At 39.2% G+C, this 18,813-nt stretch overlaps 1 protein-coding gene across 3 annotated transcripts in view; it reads left to right on the forward strand.

The window, feature by feature from the left end:
* The window catches only part of LOC129707401 (pleckstrin homology domain-containing family G member 4B-like), a 121,459-nt gene that overhangs the window by 41,741 nt on the left and 60,905 nt on the right, over nt 1-18,813 (forward strand). For all 3 annotated transcript variants that reach the window (XM_055652408.1, XM_055652406.1, XM_055652407.1), the window contains exons 2-3: nt 1,949-2,146; nt 9,411-10,710. In XM_055652408.1, the coding sequence (XP_055508383.1) occupies nt 1,949-2,146; nt 9,411-10,710 (1,498 nt within the window). The remainder of the gene's footprint in view (nt 1-1,948; nt 2,147-9,410; nt 10,711-18,813) is intronic.

Here is an 18,813-nt window from a genome sequence, read left to right on the forward strand (position 1 = left end):
TGGGACAATGGGGAGGGGCAGTGCAAGTTGCACAGACCCTGCAACTGTTTTATTTTAATTTTGTTTAGCTGAGAGAAACATTGCGGAAACAAACCCTTCGGCTGACTGAGTCCGTGCCGAAGAGGTATCCCGGCACATTAACACTACTCCACACGCACCAGGGACAATTTACACATACATTAAGCCAATTAACCTACATACCTGTACGTCTTTGGAGTGTGGGAGGAAACCTAAGATTTCGGAGAAAACCCACGCGGTCACGGGGAGAACGGAAAACTCCGTACAGACAGCAACAGTAGTCGGGATCGAACCCGGGTCTCTGGCGCTGCAAGCGCTGTCAGGCAGCAACTCTACTGCTGCGCCAACATGCCGCCCTTTCTGAAGAACATTCTTCTACTTCCAGGCATGGCTATGTTTAGCAGTCTTGAGAATCACAGTTGTATTTGTAATGAGACATGCTGCCACAGCATAATCGCCTCAACAACTCTCTAGTCCAGGAGTCCAAATCTTTAACTGCCTATTAGGTAGATAATGAGCAAGTTGAACAGCTTTCACTCTGCCCTGGGTTTGGGGCTGGGTAAAATGGGTTAAGGATGGCCATATGGAGGGTCACCAATAAATCCAGGGACAATTATTTACAAAGAGTGTGACCTCAACACTGCCCACAGCACTCTATAGAAATGGCAGAAAGTTACTTTCTCACTTAATGAATAACAAGAGTTACTTCCTATCACATCAACCCCTGAAATCCCTTTAACGCCATTGGGAAGGTGGTAATGAGGGCTTGTTTTCTTCATGCCATGACCCCAAGATATCCCATACGTAATTGGTAAAAGGAAGTTGTTGAATTATTGCAACACAGTGTGGCGGCTCAGGTGTTAATCAGCATTGTACAAGGACTAACATTGACAACCTTCTCTGAGTATTTCAGGCACTCATGCTTGTCCTGACGACTATTGCACTAACCAATGTGTCCAGCTAGACATGTCATGCTTAGTGATGCATTGTGACTTACACAAGGAAATGGAGGAGAATTATATTAATGATATTACATAGCCTGATTCTGTGGTATCTGTCTTTTCCCGACCCAAAATGCTTTATTTCACCCAAATCGTTGGCTATACTCTTCAGAATTTTGAATTTGCCCTCTTCTTGTCACTCTTTCTGCCGTTGGTCAAAAGCTAAACTGCTAGATAATTGAAAACCAAGTCACTAATCATCCTCTGGTTCAGTGGAATTTGTCCCAATAGAACGTTCCAAGTCAAGTTAGGTTTTTATTGTCAAATGCATGAGTGAGGAGAGGTACAGGTCCAATGAAAATCCTTCTTGCAGCAGCATCACAGGTTCATAGACTCAGACAACACACAAAAACATCAATTACGTTTATAGTAATGATTCATTTTGAAAGAGAGAGAAAAAAACTGTGGCAAAAAATATATATTCATACAAACCATACTGAGAAAACAAGTTCATGGTCATGGAAGAGGTGCTTTGAGTGTTTCTTTGATGATGTAGGATTGAGGTTGTGCAGATCAATTTTAAGAGCCTGATTTGTTGAAGTAGCTGTTTCTGAACCTGGTGATGTGAGACTTCAGGCTTCTGTTCTTCGTGCCTGATGGTAGCAGGGAGAAGAGTGCATTGCCTGGATGGTGGACTGTTAGAGGTTCACAAAATGATGAGGAGCCCAAACAAAAGAGTGTTTTACCAAAGGCGGGGGAGTCTAGAACTAGAGGGCACAGGTATAAGGTGATAGGGAAGAAATCTAAAGGAGACCAAAGGAACAGGTTTTTACACAGACGGTGGTAGTGTTCTTCATGCTCTTCCTTGAGGAGATTATGCTCTTCCTTGTGTTTTTACCTAAAAAATAATTAATAACCAATGAATTGAGTAGATAGGATTTTGGATCAGTTTGGATCAATTGATAATACATATTTCTTTTCTTACTCAGAATTCACAATCGCTGGACACCTGTATACAGAGCATTCTCTCTGCTTTGTATCCTCCGTTCAATGCTACTGCTCCTACTGTGCTCAGTCAAATCTTCAGGGTGATCGACACCGTGTACAAAGGAGATGGACTCTGCTGCTTGCTAGATTTCCTGATTCCAGCAAAGCGTATCCTGGAGACTGTGCAGCAAGATGCTTGTGTAAGTATGTTGAAGGACTTAAAGCTTGTCTTCAAACACACTCAAGGAAGGATCAAGGAGACAGATGTTAGCAAGACCCAGTCCAGGAGTTGTTTATCTCCTTAAGTCATAAAGCCACAGCTCCCGCATATTGCTCCACAATATTTTGTATGCATCAATCCAGAATATACAACCTGGAACACTGCACAAAGAACTGTCACTTAACCTGTCTGCTTCCCCCTGATGCCACTCATCGCACTCCTCACAATCCACACTTGCACCCATCATTCAGTCTTCAGCAAACCTGGGTAATTTATGGTTTGTCTTAGCATCCAAGTTTGTCCGCTCGTGTGTCAAACGACGTATAACTCACTGTTGGCTTCCGTCGTCATCCAACTTGTTGACAGAATTGTATCATTGAGCTATAAGCTACCCAAGCAAAATATGAGGCAATGTTCCTCCAATTTGCATACAGCCCCACTCTGGCAAAGGAAGAGGCCCAGGACTGAAAGGTCAGTGTGAGAATGGGAAGGGGAATTAAAATGGTTAGCAACTAGGATATCCAGTAGACTTTGGTAGACCAAGTTTTCAGCGAAATGGTCGCCTAGTCTATGCTTGGTCTTGCTGACATATAGAAGCCCACATTTGAAACTGGGACTGCAGTTCTGGTTGCCCTTCTATAGGAAGATGTCATTAAACTGGAAGGAGTGCAAAATATATTTACAAGGATCTTACTGGGCATAGAGGGTTTGTGTTAAAAAGAATGACTGGATAGGCTTTTTCCCCTGGAGCATGGAAGGTTCAGAAATGACCTTATGGAGATGTATAACATTAAGTGAGACATATATAAGGTGAAAAGTCCCCAGGATAGGAGAGTCTACAATAAGAGGCATAGATTTAAAGTGAGAGGAGATTCATTTAAAATGTACCTGAAGGGTAACATTTTACACCAAGAAAGATGCATGTATGGAACAGGTACATGGATAGGAATCGTTTGGAGGGATAGTTCCATATTCAATTAATATTTTTAAGGCTGAGATTGATAGATTCTTGATTGGTATAGGTGTCAGGGGTTATGGGGAGAAGGCAGGAGTATGGGGTTAGGAGGAAGTGATAGATCAGCCATGATTGAATGGCGTAGACAATGGGCCGAATGGCCTAATTATGCTCCTATCACATGACCTTATTGGCCAGATGCAGGCAAGTAGGACTAGGTCGGTTCGAAATCTTAGTCAGAATGGACAAGTTGGGCTGAAGGGCCTGCTTCCGTAACTCAAAATCAAACATTAAAAGCTGAAAGAATTCACCGAGTCAATGCTGTTGAATCACCTGATCCATTTAAAGACATTTAGTGGTTCTATGGATTCATAATTGCTGAAAATAAATGTGGCTCACTTTAGAAAATTAGGAATAAAAAAACACATTTATTCCGGTTAAAATGATATGTAAATCTTTCATACAAGTGACACCATGGGTATGTATGAAACGGAACCAAATTAATTTGAATTGACTTAACAATACACACTGTGTCTCCTTATGAAGGAGTTTAGTTCTTGGAGCAAAAGATTGCTTGGCACACTCTCTTGATTGTTTACTAGATTCCGTAGTGTGGGGAATCTGCCTACTCCAGAACATCACCAGCACCCACACTCCAAATTCATCCTTACCCACAGGTTTTATTTGGAGAAATAACAAATGACGATTGAATAATTGACATTTTTTTATTTTATTTCTTATTCCCAGAGCGAAGTTCGGTTGCAATGGAAAACACCCTGACTTTGTGCTCATAAAATATTTTAACCTCATACAAGCAACCCTCACTGCGCAATCAACTATTTCCTTTTCCCGTAGACTCGGGTTTGTGACCTCTTTCAGCATACTTGCTTAAGTCAGCGTGCTGCGTAATTCAAACTAGTTCAGCTTTAGCTTGGCTGCCATCTGATTAGATTGCGATTGTCCCAACCTGATTGTAGTGTAAAGATTAACGGGGAAAAAAATCATCAGTTTCAATGTTACCTCCACCCTAACATTTCATTGTACACTAGACATGGGTGTGTTAGTAAAGCTCCAACATTCTGGCCCAGGACCAGAGGAATGTTGAATGCAGACATTGTTAGTTGAAAATGCAGCTGGCTAGTTGGAACCAACTTTCTACACTTTTCCTGGCCAACGAGAGGAAAATAACTGTATAAAATCCAGATGATTTATTTGTTGTTTGGCTGATATACCACAGAAATGTAGCTGTTCATTTTGAATGTGCTGTCCAAATCAGCGTCCAAAGTTATTAAAGGTGAAAGTTTACTTTCTGTTTATGTTGGAAAGAGGCTTCCTTTTGGAGAACATTAATTAACTACTGTGAATGGCAATGTTGCCAACATTTCAAAAATAGCAAATCTGAGAACTATTACTCTGACTGATTGTACAGTGTTCCCAGTGATTTCCTTGAACTGAATATTATGTCTGATTTTATCCTCTGCAGAAAGGAACACATTTCAACAGTTGAGTTCTTGTTTACATTAATCCTATCAATTAGCGGCGTTTTATATTTGGGTTCAGCAGCAAATAAGCTTTGTGTTTGGGTGGTTATTCCACTCGAACATAATTGATGCATAAAACTTTGCTATCCATTGACATGGCTCTATATCTTACATTGGCTTAGATCCTTTTCAAACCTTTTGGCATCAAACGAGCTTTCCATTCACAATGGTAATTCTTTTTTTCTTTATTAGCGTGGCTGACTCTGCTCTGTATTCCCTGCACATTCTGTTTTGATCACATATTTTAAGAGCCAAGAAACACTGGAGTAGGCGCAAGTTAGTCTGCAACTCAAAACCACTCTGCCATTCATTAAGGGCATGCCTGATTCAATCTTGCCCTCAGCACCGCTTTTCCAGTCTCACTCCATAGTCTTTATCTTGCTTGCAATTATTTATGTTCAAATACTGCACCTCCACATCTATTTGAGGAACAGCATTCACAACCTCCAGAAAGAAGGTTTTCCTCCTCATCTTTGTCTTAAATAGGTGACTCTTTGTTTTAAAACTATGCTCATGTTCAAGATACATCCATTTGAGGAACATCCTCTGAGCATCCCTCTTTGGAATCTTATGTTTCAAAAATTTCCCTCCTCATTGTTCTTAACTCCAATGAGTATAGGGTTAATCTGCCAAACCCCTCTTGAAACATCAACCCTTTCATCCCAGGAGTCAACCCAATAACTCTCTGCATTGCCGTCAATAAAAGCATATAATTTCTCAATCGCAGAGGCCAAAACTATAAGCAATAGTTGAATAAACACACACCGGAACACTCACTGTAAAGTGATATCAAAACTTTCTGACTTGAAAGTTACATATGCCGTGCAGTAAAGATCAATATTTCATTAGACGTTAATTATTTGCTGTATTTGCATGCATGGTGTCCACCCCAACATTTTGTGGTCTCACTTGATTTAAATAATTTTTCCTCTTTTTTTCTTCCTTACAAAGTGGATAACTCCGCATCACTTTCCAACTCGCCCCCTCGCACACTGCCCCCCTTTTCCTTCCACACTCCAAAGACGTACAGGTTTGTAGGCTAATTGACTTTGATAAACTTGCAAATTGTTCCTAGTGAACGGGGATCGTTGATCGACACGTAGTGGGCCGAATGGCCTGTTTCCATGCTATATCTCGAAAGTCTGGTCTAACGATAACATCTTGCATTTATATAACTTCTTTAATGTATTGAATTTCTCCAAGGACCTTCATGGAAAAACTAATCGTGTTAGGACAGGGAACCAAAATGTTGCTGACAAAGATCTGATTTGGAGACCAGACTAATAGGGGACAAAAGATAGAGCAGCAGAAGTCCAGAGACAGAATTTCAGATTGGTGCTGGGGAACTGGAGGTATGGCCAGCAATGGCACGGTAATTAGATTTGGAAGCAAACAAGACAAACCCACATATCTGAAATAAATAAATGATTTCCCTTAGGCTTTGATGGCTGGATGAAAGTACAGTATATTTTTACGATGGTTCATTCTGCTTTTTAAAACACACACACACACTCCACAACTGGAGCAGCTGTGGAAGAAATTACTTTGTGGGATAGTGTGCTGACTGCCAGCCAGTGCAAGTGATTGGGGAATCATTGGTCTTTTCATGCTCCCTTGTTGATGGTTTGTAAAACTATCCCTAATATAAACCAAGTGGTTCTCTAGTTGGAACACAACTTTCCATCAATTCACAAATCTGTTCTGTATTTAACCATGGCAGTAAAAGAATTTTGGAAGCTAGGTTCTTGAAAAATGCCTGTTTAGTAAGAGGGAGAAATGACAACGATGAATTAGGCCAACAAATTTGCAATGCCGGTTGTTTGGGCAGTTTTTGTAGCTGTGCTATTTGTGGACATCCTTTTGAATATTCATCATAAGTGGAGAGAAATTCCATTTCATTTAACTAACCATTATAAACAAACTGACCATAAATGTCACATGATGTTACTGTTATGTATTCCTTCTGTCACAGTTATATAGGCACAGGCCTATTCTACACTCAATGGCAAGATGACTGATGTGTGCCCATCTTTGTCAAAAACCCACAAAGGTTATTAGAAATTGGTGTACTTTAATTGCCAATTCGAAGAGTGTGTTCCAAATGTACTCATCCTATACAAGTAGTACTGTTTCTTAAAATTGTTTGTGCAAAGCCTCACTCTAGTTTTGAAACTATAACCCCTTGATTTAGAGTTGTCAACCTACAGGATTCGTTTATCTTTATCTAATCCATTGTCCCCTTAAAATCTTGATAACTTCAATCAAATCTCAATGAACCATTTAATTTCACCCTTTGAGTCAAAGTACCATCCTGCTAAGACTATGGTAGATTTGCCTCTTGATCAATATATCTTGAACAGTGATACAATATAAGTGGTCATAATATTGAATGTGGTCTACCCGCGCTTCACATTACTGCAGCTTAATTTCAGCTTCTTTTCATTCTAATCTCGGGTACAAAGCCCAACCTTCCAACAGACTTTCTGCTTATATTCTTTAATTATCTATGACTTTTTGATCATCTATGTACAATGAACATTTAAGTCTAGTTGGTTGTTCAATAGCTGTTCAATATTAAGGAAGTTCTTCATACTGCTGGGTTTTACTTCAGTGGGTGACCTCACATTTGCTTGTATCTACACCCGTTTGCCACAATTTTTGAACCAATATTCCTAATTTACTATTATTTCTTAGTAATGTATTATTTCATCTGCATTTCTGGCAATAATGTTTAGTTTAGTGTCATCAGCAAACTGGGATATTTGTCCTTCTATCCCATATCTTTAAGCGTTTTGTGTGGTCCAGTGAATAATTCCAACCCCCGACACCCATACTCACACAACACTACTAGTTGCATCTTGACAGTTCCATCCCTGGCCCATTATCCCTCCTTTCCTTTGTTTCTCAAGCAATTTCACATCCAGAATAATAATTCACTCTTGAAACCATCATTAATAACTTTAGCAAATAGTCTTTCATGAAGGAATTTGCCAAATCCGTTCTGGAAGTCCATATCAATAACATCCATAAACATTTCCATATTTCTTCATGGAACTAATATTCTGGGAATTTTTGGGTACACCACAAAATCATTTATAGTAATTCATGCGATTGTCATATGAGAGAGATTAAGCAGACCTGCAGAGACATGAGAGGTGATCTCGTTGAAATGTACTAAAGTTTTATGGTACCTGACACAGAGATGATATTTCCCTTTGCTGTGATGTCAGAGATTGTGGTCTCAAAATAAAGTCAGCCATTATCTGTTCACCAACAGGATGGTGACGCTGGAAGTCACTACCTAAATTAAATTTGGAGACCCAAGTCACAGTCACATAATGAAGATTAATAAATATTTGGATATTAATAGAATCAAGGGCCATGAGGTTAGTGCAGTAAAGTGCTGCTCAGGTAAAAGACCAGCCGTGATGTTGCTGCAACATGGAGTACACTGAATTGAATGGCCCACTCCTGCTTCTATTACTAATGTTTTAATGAATTGCCTTTGTGACTGGCTCCTTGCAAACTCTGATCAGCCCTTTCCAAATTCTGTCATTTCCTTTCCTGTCAGTTAGTCATCTTATTCATAGTGTTTCACAACAAGTCATATCAAGTTTGATGTTTGTGTAATCATGAAATAGGAATGCTAAGAGTTTGGAACTCATTAACACGAGAAAGAGTTAAGACAAATTGCAACGAGTTCTTTATGACAAGGCCAGATTAGCACATGAGTGAGATACAGAGACAAGGGTATCATTTGTTCAATTAAGAGGCAGGAGTAGAATATAAATTGTTGCTAGCCCTATGTTTCAATGTTACAAATTCTATCTGAATGTTGTAAGATAATTTTATTGTATTAACTTATAATGGCAGTCATCCATGGCACATTTACTCTTTCCATAATAGCCTTCCCATTTTTATATTTTCAGTGAAAAGTCTACTTATCATTTTCCTGTGTTGGTTATTTTACTCTCTTAACTGTTTTTTTTTTTGACAGTGCAGCCTAAGATTTTATGTCACTGCCTTTGAAAACTTGATCAGTTTTCTTAATAGACGGGCTACCACCATATCTTAAGACAAATACAAGCAAATTATTCCAGAGGAGATCTCAACCATTTTAAATCTCTTCGCTGTGCGGGGACCCGACTATTCCCTGTCGTGTCTCGGATGTCGTTGGGCCTAACATCGTGGAGCTGGCGGCAACCTCCGGCCGGGACTAACCTGGGGGCTCCAGTTGCAGAGCCTGCGGAACTGAGATCGCGGAGCTGGCCAACTTCGGAGCGGGAAGAGCTGTGGTGGCGTGCGGCTGCGACCCGACTTTGGAGTTTGGAGGCACCGGCTGCAGACCCGGTCGACAGGAACATCGGCAGCTCGCAGGTCCCTGGTGGGAGACCGCTTTTCCGAGCTCCACAACGGCGACTTCTCTCGCTGGAACAGTGGGTTTAAAGGACATGGAGCCGGGGCCTAAACATCCAAAGACTCAATATAATACCACTTGATCAAATGATATGATACAGCAATGTCAGTGCATTTGGTGCTATAGAACTTTACAGGTTAGGATCACAAATGGAGGGAACGGGGAAAAAAAAGGATACTTGGCTGTCCATGGGAATGTGGATTTAATAACCATCTCCATACTGAGAACTAATCTGCTTAAGTAGTTCTGTGGCTACCCAATTTGTTTGTTTATAGCAATTTTGCTGCAGTGAGTTTTCTATTAATGAGTGTTCAATGTTTTCCTTTCTCAGGCCGAATATTCAAGCCTCCTGTTCCGTCACGAAGGCTGGCCTTTGTGCCTCCACGAGAAGTTAGTGGTGCAGTTGTCATCATTCAACATCTTTCTTCTGCGCCCAGGTGATTTCTACCTCCAAATTGTACCCGTTGGGAAGCAGTCTGCACGGATTGTGTTGAAATGCTTGGGCAGGGACCTCCGCAGCGTGGAAGAGAAGTTAATACCAGAAGTATCCTACACTAATATTTTTACCACAGAATGGCTGGAAACAATAAACAGTGAACGTTCAGGAACACCATTGCAAACTTGCCTACTTGCCACTGATAATGGAGTTGTAAAAGAGCTTTGGTCTAAAATAGTAAACCCTGAATTTGTAAATAAGACCAAAGCAGCACCATCATCTGGGCACGAAACATCTTCCGTTCAGGAAACGGGTAACAACTGTGGTTCCGCTAGGATGACTTTGCAGACAGGAATAGAGATGGCTCATTCGGTTGGATCTTCTGAGCTAGATTCAGATAACAAAATCAAAAATCCTTTGACTAACTTGGGCCAAAAAGAAGGTGCAAAATGTTTAAGTCACCTATCCATGAAATCGGGAATAATCTCAGCAAATCAATTTGAAATCTCCAATGAAAATGTTGAAGGAGATTATGTGGATTTAATGATGTTTTCTAAAGATAAATGCTCTGATAACAGGACTGCACAGCTTCCACTGAAGAAAGGTGAATCTTCTGTGGTTCCAGTCAACGGCACATGGGCATGTGGAGGGACAATTAGGTTTGCATCAGAACCTTGCACACCATGCTTAAGCAGGTCAAACAGAGACTTTGAAGAACAAGGGATAAAATGCCGCTATCGTGAATCTTATATAGAAGCCCTGCAAAATCCTTTGAACTTTGGGTTCAGCTTTCAAGCAGCAGAAGCTTCCACAGAGGACAGGAAAGATCAGGCCAACCACAAGTCCAACCGTGATACAAAAAGCACAGTCCAGCGCAAGGATTCCACCCGATCTACTGCTGCACCATCGTGCAAAACTGCACTCAAGGCCAAATTATCAGCGCATCCCATTCCATGTTCCACTTCAGTTAAGGCACCATGCCAATCCATGGCTAAGTTTGATGCTCAAATTGAGTCGATGTCTTCAGATCTTTGCACCAAGCAAACAGTTCCCGATGACTCGAGATCATGCCTGCCAGCTGGTGATACTGTGTCCTCCGAACCTTTGCCTGGCAGGAAAAGTATGGAAGCTACAAAAAGGTGTTCAGCTGGTTACGTATCTCCAAGAAACCGAAGACATAAATCTCAGGGAAAAGGTAAAAGCAGAAATTGTTATGCTTGTACAAAAAATCTGTGCAATTATCAATCAGGACAGTTCATTTACAAAAAACATGATTGCATATTTTCTTTTGCTTTGAAAGATTTCAACATTTTTACAATCAGATTTTTCTTTCTGAAAGTAACGAAGACTAGAAGCAAGTGGGGATATTTATTTACAAAGTCACTAGATAGTGAATGAGAAAAGAAGAATTTAACTGTAAAATATACAAAATACTCAGAACTAAGGGAATATTTCAGAGTCGGTAGGAAGGATCCAAACTAGGATGTGCACTCTATAGTATTTTTTGGCTATTTTGTTTTATTTTGGTTTAGTTTGAAAGCACTGGAGTTTTTGGAACATTCTGCTTCTTTAAGTTCTAAGGCTAGATTATATGGGAAAGAATGGGTAATGTACAAACTTCACACAGCCAGTGCAGGAGGTTAAAATGAACACAGGTCTCAGGTGTCATCTGCACCCACACAGCGAGCTGTCAAAACCTGTCAGGACTGTGAAGGGCAACAGGTTCCACCGCTGTGGCCTGGTCTTCAGTTGCGGATGGTGCTCCCTCATGGGATGGCATCACCAGTCAGGCTTCCAGGTTGATCAGCCCCCAATATCATTATAAGACTAACATTATTTTTATTGCTGTCTTCCATTTTATATGGCTGTAGGAACTCTTAAGAACTTTTGTTCAATTTCTCGCTATATTGCTCTCATATTGTACCTTGCTTCTCCTTTCTTGTGCGGTTATTACTGTTTTCCAAAATATTCTATTTGCCAAGCATTCCACTCAACATCTAAAGCTATCTTAGATTTCCTTAATTAACAACAGACAGATCACTTTCATGTGGAATTTAGGATTTTCAATGGACGTTGATTGATAATTTAGAAACATTTGAGTGGAACCGAGTAAGTTCATAAGAAACTTCTGCCAATTAATTACTTTCATACCATACATGGAATTACTTATTGGATGCAACAAAATCCTATCTGAATCTAATTATTCCCGTTTCTTTACAATGTTGGAATCATACAATTCAGAAGGAAGTCATTTAGTCTAATTCTTAAAAGAATATTACATTTGGCTTCTCAAAAGAATATCATTCCCTCACGCGTGTCCTTTCCTCGTATCTAAAATGTTTTCCTTATAAAATCACATTTACTGCTTAAATGACCCCATGGCTGTAATGAACATAACAAATGTTTATCTTTATGTTATCTTTTTTCCATTTAACCTGGTGTGAATGGAGCAATGAGCTTTCTAGCTTTTCTGAAATTATCCCTGTAAGTTTGAGCTTTATTATAAAATGAATTTCAAAGTTGCTTAGTATATAATCTTGTAGCTTCCTATTGCTGTCCATGCATCTGGATATATGTCTGGCAATGTGAAGAGCTGATCATTGCTTGTACAGGGGATGGGTGAAACTCAGCCCCAAAGGCATACAGTAACATGGGTGATATCAATGGCATTATCATGTCATCTTTAGTGCTTTTTGTGACCTGCATAAATATATCAATTAATGGGAAACAGATGGGAACAATAACTTTAATAACTTTATTTGTATAGCACTTTTCATACAATTGAATGCAACCCAAAGAGCTTTTCATAAAACTACAGGTCTAAACAAAAATACAATTTAAAGCAATAAGGCAAATGGAATATTTTGGAGTGGGAATGGGAATGTGACAGCAAGAGATTAGGGAAGTAGCCCATCAGACAAACAGGAGCTGGTCACGACATGGGAGGAATTGATTGGAAGTGAAATATGAGTGAAGCGAAGGCAAACACTTGCTTCTGAGGCCTAGAACAATACTCTTCCTCTTCCATGTGCTCAAAGAAACCTTATAAATGGAACTTGCTGATAATCTTCCAGTTGGTGCCATGTTTACCCTGATAGTCAACGAGTCACTGCTCTCTTTAGGCCTGCAATGTGAATTGCTAAGTTAATTGTGGTCAAGGCAGCCAGGATCTGAAAAAGAACACCATTACATATACATCTGTGCCCTAATCATTAGCTCTGAAACATGAGAAGAATGTAAGTCAAAGGGGAAGATTGCTGGCATCCCTTTAACTCCAGGATTCCCCATTGTCGCTCAGATGGTGTGAGTTAAAACAGCTCCAGACTTCCGAGTTTCTAATCTTTACAACAGTACATGGTTTACTAAAGAATGTTGGAAGCTACACCTTTCCCATGGGCCTAATAATACTGAGCTGTGGGAAGTGTATATGTACTCAACATTTTTTCCAGCATTGTCCAATATATTGTTCCATATTTCACTCTAACAGCTATTTAAATCATACTCCTGAGAGAAAGATACTGAATAAAAAAACAAACATAATCTAGTTGGGGGAAAAGCTTCAAGAAACTTAAAAACAAACCCTCTTATATTCATGGATAGTATATATCTTTATTCATTTGAGGGATCTGGGCATCACAAGCTGAGCCAGCATTTAATTGCCCATCCCTAGTTGCTCTTGACAAGATGGTGGTGAGCTGCCTCTTGAACTTCTGCAGTCCTTGAAGGGTGGGGACACCCACAAATCTATTAAGGTTGAAGGTATGTGGCTTGGAGATGGTAGCATTCCAGGTGGTAGTGTCCCTTTGCCTTTGATTCTCTTGTCCTAGCTGGTAAAGGTCATGGGTTCAGAAGCTTGCTGTAAACTCAATTTGTTGCAGTTGTCTGCAAATGGTTAATACTGCTTAACCTGTCCATCGGTGATGGAATGATCGCTTGGTTGTGGATGGGATGCCGATCAAGTGGGCTGCTAAGTACTGTGTGGTGTTAGGTTTCTCGAGTGCCTCTGCAGTTGCACTCATCCAGGCATCATTTAACACAATGCATATCACTGGAAATTGATGGACATAATAATGTACATAGAAAGTTAAACCTTTTCTCAGTGGATGGAATGACTTGGATGAGGTAATGATGCTATAGCTGTGAAATTAACTGATGGCATGAAGATAGGTAGAAAAATAAATTATGAGAAGGTCATAATGTCACATTAGGTAGGTTAAGTGAGTGAACAAGAATGTTGCAAATGGAGAATGGTGTGGAAAAATGTAAAATTGCCCATCTCAGCAGGAAAAGTCAAAAGAAACATTTAATCAAAACACGGCAGATTGCAGAACATTGAGATGCAAAGGGATCTGGGTGTCCTTGTGCATGAATTGCAAAAACATATACTGGTTGGGTAAATCATCAAAAAGTGACAGAATAACAGTGGTTACCGCGAAGGGTATTATATATTTAAAAAAAATAAGGTGGCCATATTCCAATGGTCTGGGCTTCAGACGAACCCACAACCAGAGTGTTTTACATAATGGTCTCCTTGCTTTAGGGATATGTTAATGCATTGGAAGCAATTCAGAGAAAGTTTACCAAACAAATACCTGGAACAGATGGGCTGCCTTATGAAGACAGATTGAACAGGCTATGTTAGTATTCACTGGAGTTTAGAAGAATGAGGGGAGATTTGATTAAAATATAAGAATCTAAGCAGTCTTGGCAGGATGGATGTGGAGTGGATGTTTTCTCTTGCTAGGTAACATAGAACTGGGAGTTCCTGTTTAAAAATAAGGGACACTTATTTAAGGCAGAGGTAAGGTGAATTGTTTTTTCTTTCAAGGCTGTAAGTCTTTATTAAGGCAGTCTTTGGGTATTTTTAAGATGAGGGTAAATGGATTCTTGATAAGCAAGACGGTTAGAGAATATCATGTCTGTCAGGAATGTGGAGTTGAAATTAACATCAGATTTTATTGAATGGTAGAGCAAGCTAGAGGGGCTGAGTAACCGATTCCTGCACTTAATTTGCATGCCATATGTGATGAATGAAATTAGCTCAGAATTAAATCGTGAAGCACTTTGGTGAGAAATAAATGGTCATATGAATCATCAAAGTAATGATTGACGTGCTTTTGATTTTATACATATCTTGTAATTGATAGAATGCTGCATGGCATGGCACCAGCTTTCTTGTACAAACCCGCAAAATGTTAGATATAATTTAGATAACTAGTTATTGGATAAATAGTTCACTTGTTCCATTCCTCAGTCATGCAAGAATCAATTAACTTTCCATGGTTCAAAGGTTTCTTTTACATACTTTGATGCAAATCTATAGACTGGTAAGAACTCACACTTTTTTTCGTGTTTGGAGCTGCTTCCAAAAGCATAACATAGCAACATGGAGCAGTAAAACAAGATACAGCAATATCCATTTTAATATCAAACACCCACCCCCCAGGCCATCCATTTAGAATTGCACATTCTCCAAGACTTAAGTAACAAAACTTACAACCAGATCCTCCAGCTGACATTCAAATGTTCTTCCTTTCTGGTTATATTCCAATTCCTCAGTGTAAATGATTCAGGCTGTTACCTGCACAGGGTATGGTTTAGAACCACAAAATGTACGATTCCTTCTGTATTTCAATGTTAAATTATTCTCAGCTGTTGTTAAATCAGCCCTATATATTCATTGTAAGCTGCCAGAACAGAAACGTTACTTGAGAGATCGTTTATTGACATGGTTCTTTTTCACATACCAATAGTTTGAAAGATTGAGACCAACATAAATATTCTTGGGCTGTAAAAATTTAGTCTATCAAAATATTACTTTACATTTAACTGAAATTATGTTGATTAATCCAGCAGAGTTACCGTTTATTTAAATTCACATAAAGAAGAACTGCATAAAGAAGATATTTGATTCTATGTTTTTTACTAAAATTTCCTTTATGCGGAAAGCTATAAACTTATACATTTATGATTCAACAGGAAGCAGCCTAGAGCACTGGACTGATTAATTGGATTGTGGCCAAGAGTATTGGTTGGATGTTGCTATTCAAAATTACAGTAGTTGAATCTGATGTAATTTTAGCGAGTCTGAATTATATTGTTCCAAACAGTTTTGTAGCATCTTCTGGCCAATATCTATATATAAACATTGACAATGAGTTCTGGTTGAATTTTCTAAGGCACTTCAGAGCTCTTGTTTCAAGGTTTAATGCCAAGCATGTACGCTCACTGCAGTCACTGAATAATAAAAAGTGAAACGTTAACCTTTGGTTGTGCAAGAGACATTAAACCAAATATCACATAACTACATTCATCAGCTAAATCACTAATGCTTGAGGAGTAGAGACTGGTCAATGTGGTTCAGTACTAAATTTTGCTGTGTATCCTTCCGTCAAGACACTGGAAATGTCATTCAAGCTAATTCCAACAATACATTTACACAGAGGGTCTAAGAGAGTGAACCTACTGACCATAGTTATTTTTGGTGGCTGTTTGGTTATTTTAAACTCATTGCAGATGCTTCTACATTTCAAACAACGTGGAATGAGAGGAATTTAGGATCTCTGGATACAGCTGCAAAAATAATTTGCAGATTATCTTTAGGACAGCGAGCAGTGTGTTACTAATACTAGAATAAGACATACTGCCAGTAAGTGACCTATGCCCTAGTTATTAATTTTGACACTGGTATCATGGCAAAACCATTTTTAATATAATTAAATGTTATAATGTTAGTCAAATTATTTAAAAATCGATGGTCAAACTTCTCTCTGCACCAAATATTCAAACTAAAGTATTTGAATTAAAAATTCTAACAGCTTGTAAATATTTGAGTTTAGGTTAAATCATCTTTATTTTCATTTGTGGCAATCCAGCAGTTTAGGGCGTGTGCGGACATGGCGTTGAAGGACGAGAAGCTGAATCAAAGAAGTGGAAGCCAAATAAACGAACGGAAACAAAGCCGAAAAGACAAATAACCGAAAGCGTACAAACCCGAAAAGCGAGCTAACTGAAAGGGCGGGACGCATAAAAGCGAACTAAGCGAAAGGGTGGGACGTCTAAAAGCCAACTTACTGAAAGGCTGCCATGCTGAAACGTCAACTAACCGAAAGGCAGCGTCGCCTAGAAGCCAACTCACCGAATGGCGGCTGTGCCAAAAAGCTAAATAATGGACATGTCAGCGATTGTTCCAGACCTTTCGGTTAGTTGGCGTTTCAGCATGGCGGCCTTTCAGTGAGTTGGCTTTTAGGCGTCCCGCCCTTTCGGTTAGTTCGCTTATCGACTTTGTTTCCATTCGGTTATTTGGCTTCCACTTCTTTGCTTCGGCTTCTCGTCCTTCAATGCCATGTCTGAGTACCGTTTAGGGGCTTCCAACATTTTTTTGAATGCTGTAATTTCAAAATTATGCTGAAGCGTTTGTACTAGAGCTAAGCACACATCTTCATGTTGTCGCCAACAAACAAACAATGCAAATTTAAAAGGATAATTGAATAATTACTGGCATTTTTAATATGTGCCTATTCACAATATGTGGTATAAATATCTGAGATTAAATAGAACATACAGTAAAAAGACTATTATGAGCACTGGTACCAGCTGGTATTTATTTTTTATGTAAAGTTCACCCATTCCTCTCCATATCTTTCTGTTCCTTGCTCCATCATGTATCTATCCTGCTGCATATTAATTGCATTAATAAACCTCCATTCATTTTCTGAAAGGTTCAATCAGTGAGTGGTGGAGAGTTGTTGTTGTATGAGGATCATGTACAGGCAGATTAGATCAGTTTAACTAGGTATCATGCTCAGCACAAGCTTTGTGGGCCGAAGGGCCTGTTCCTGTGCTGTACTGATATGTTCCATGTATAATGGGGGTACTACAGAACAAGAGTTTCAGAAAACTAATTTTGGAGTTTAGTTTATCTGACTCAGTTGTGTGTACACACCCATGGGACAATCATTCATAGAGATGAAACAAATCAAAAACATGAATTGTTAATTTTGGTGGTTTTACAATGCTTTAACTTTTACAGTTGGCTTTCCAACCACTGAGAATTTTTTTATGAGTGAGACAACCAACCTTATGCTTTATTACCCCTGTTATCAGCTTCCTGCTCAGAAGTCCTTTTTAAAATGTGATCAGTTTTGGAGGATGAAAGAGGTGTCTTAGTCTGCTGTTGAATAGGGTGTCTTTGATGATGACAGATGCAAGGCACTGTGAGGATACAGCAAACCTTCATCTCGGGTTGCAGAAAGATGTATCATTGGCAGTGATCATGTCCTGGATTCTCTTAAAGATGCAAAATAAAAATTAGATATTTTTTACAATTCCTGCCGTTCGTTCAGGTGGGGACAAGCTGATGGTGATTGCATGCATTGTAAATTATGTTATCCATAGCGTGATACAGAAATGACGTCTTAATCTTGCATGGGAGTTTTGCTGTCTTCAACAATGAATGTCACAGCAGCATAATCCAGCAGTTTATTAGCATGTAATTGCTTCTTCTATTCCGATTAGGATGTGCTTATTGAAATAGGCAAGACTGGTAACCTCAAGCAGTTTTGTTAATGTTGTAGAAAATGGGTTTATCTGCAAAAATGAGCAATTATACCTCTTGTAATGCATCTCACTTAAAATCATGGAAAATGACTGAAGCGACTTCATCCTGAACCATTTAGTAGCTTTACTGGTTTGCACAAGTTAATTTCTTAAATAGTTTAGAATAAAAAATTGTTGTTTTCTTAACCAGAAAAGATTTCCCAACCTTTATATTCAGATGAATCTATCTTAGTTTGATCTCAGGTCTTGCTCAGTATTGTAGGTGGAATCTGATGCTACCAGATTTTGGAACCAATTATGGTACACAATCTTTAATATAACTTCAGATTCCTTGATTTTTCACATTTTGTTGGTCGATAACATAGGATGCCCATATTTATTTTATTGGTATTTAGTTTTCCATGGGAAACCCAATTTAATAGCCTGATTAGGTAGTAGGGAAGAAGCACATTCAGGACAGCTATTTCATAATGACCACTGGGAAGTCCATACACAGCCAGTGACCTAGTTCAATCCTTAACTGACTAGGTGTTGTTTATGTGCTTAGAGTCACAGTTTGCACATGCTTTTCTGGCCCATATCGCTCTAAAGGTTCCTATCCATACACCTGTCCAAATGTCTTCCTAAATCTTTCCCCTCTCACCTTAAACCTATATCCTCTGGTTCTTGATTACCCTACCCTGCTTAAAAGACACTATGCATTCACTATATCTAATCCAAAGACATGTGCAGGAGTAGG

This window comes from Leucoraja erinacea, chromosome 21, assembly GCF_028641065.1.
Source record: "Leucoraja erinacea ecotype New England chromosome 21, Leri_hhj_1, whole genome shotgun sequence".
In the NCBI taxonomy this organism is placed as follows: Eukaryota; Metazoa; Chordata; class Chondrichthyes; order Rajiformes; family Rajidae; genus Leucoraja; species Leucoraja erinaceus.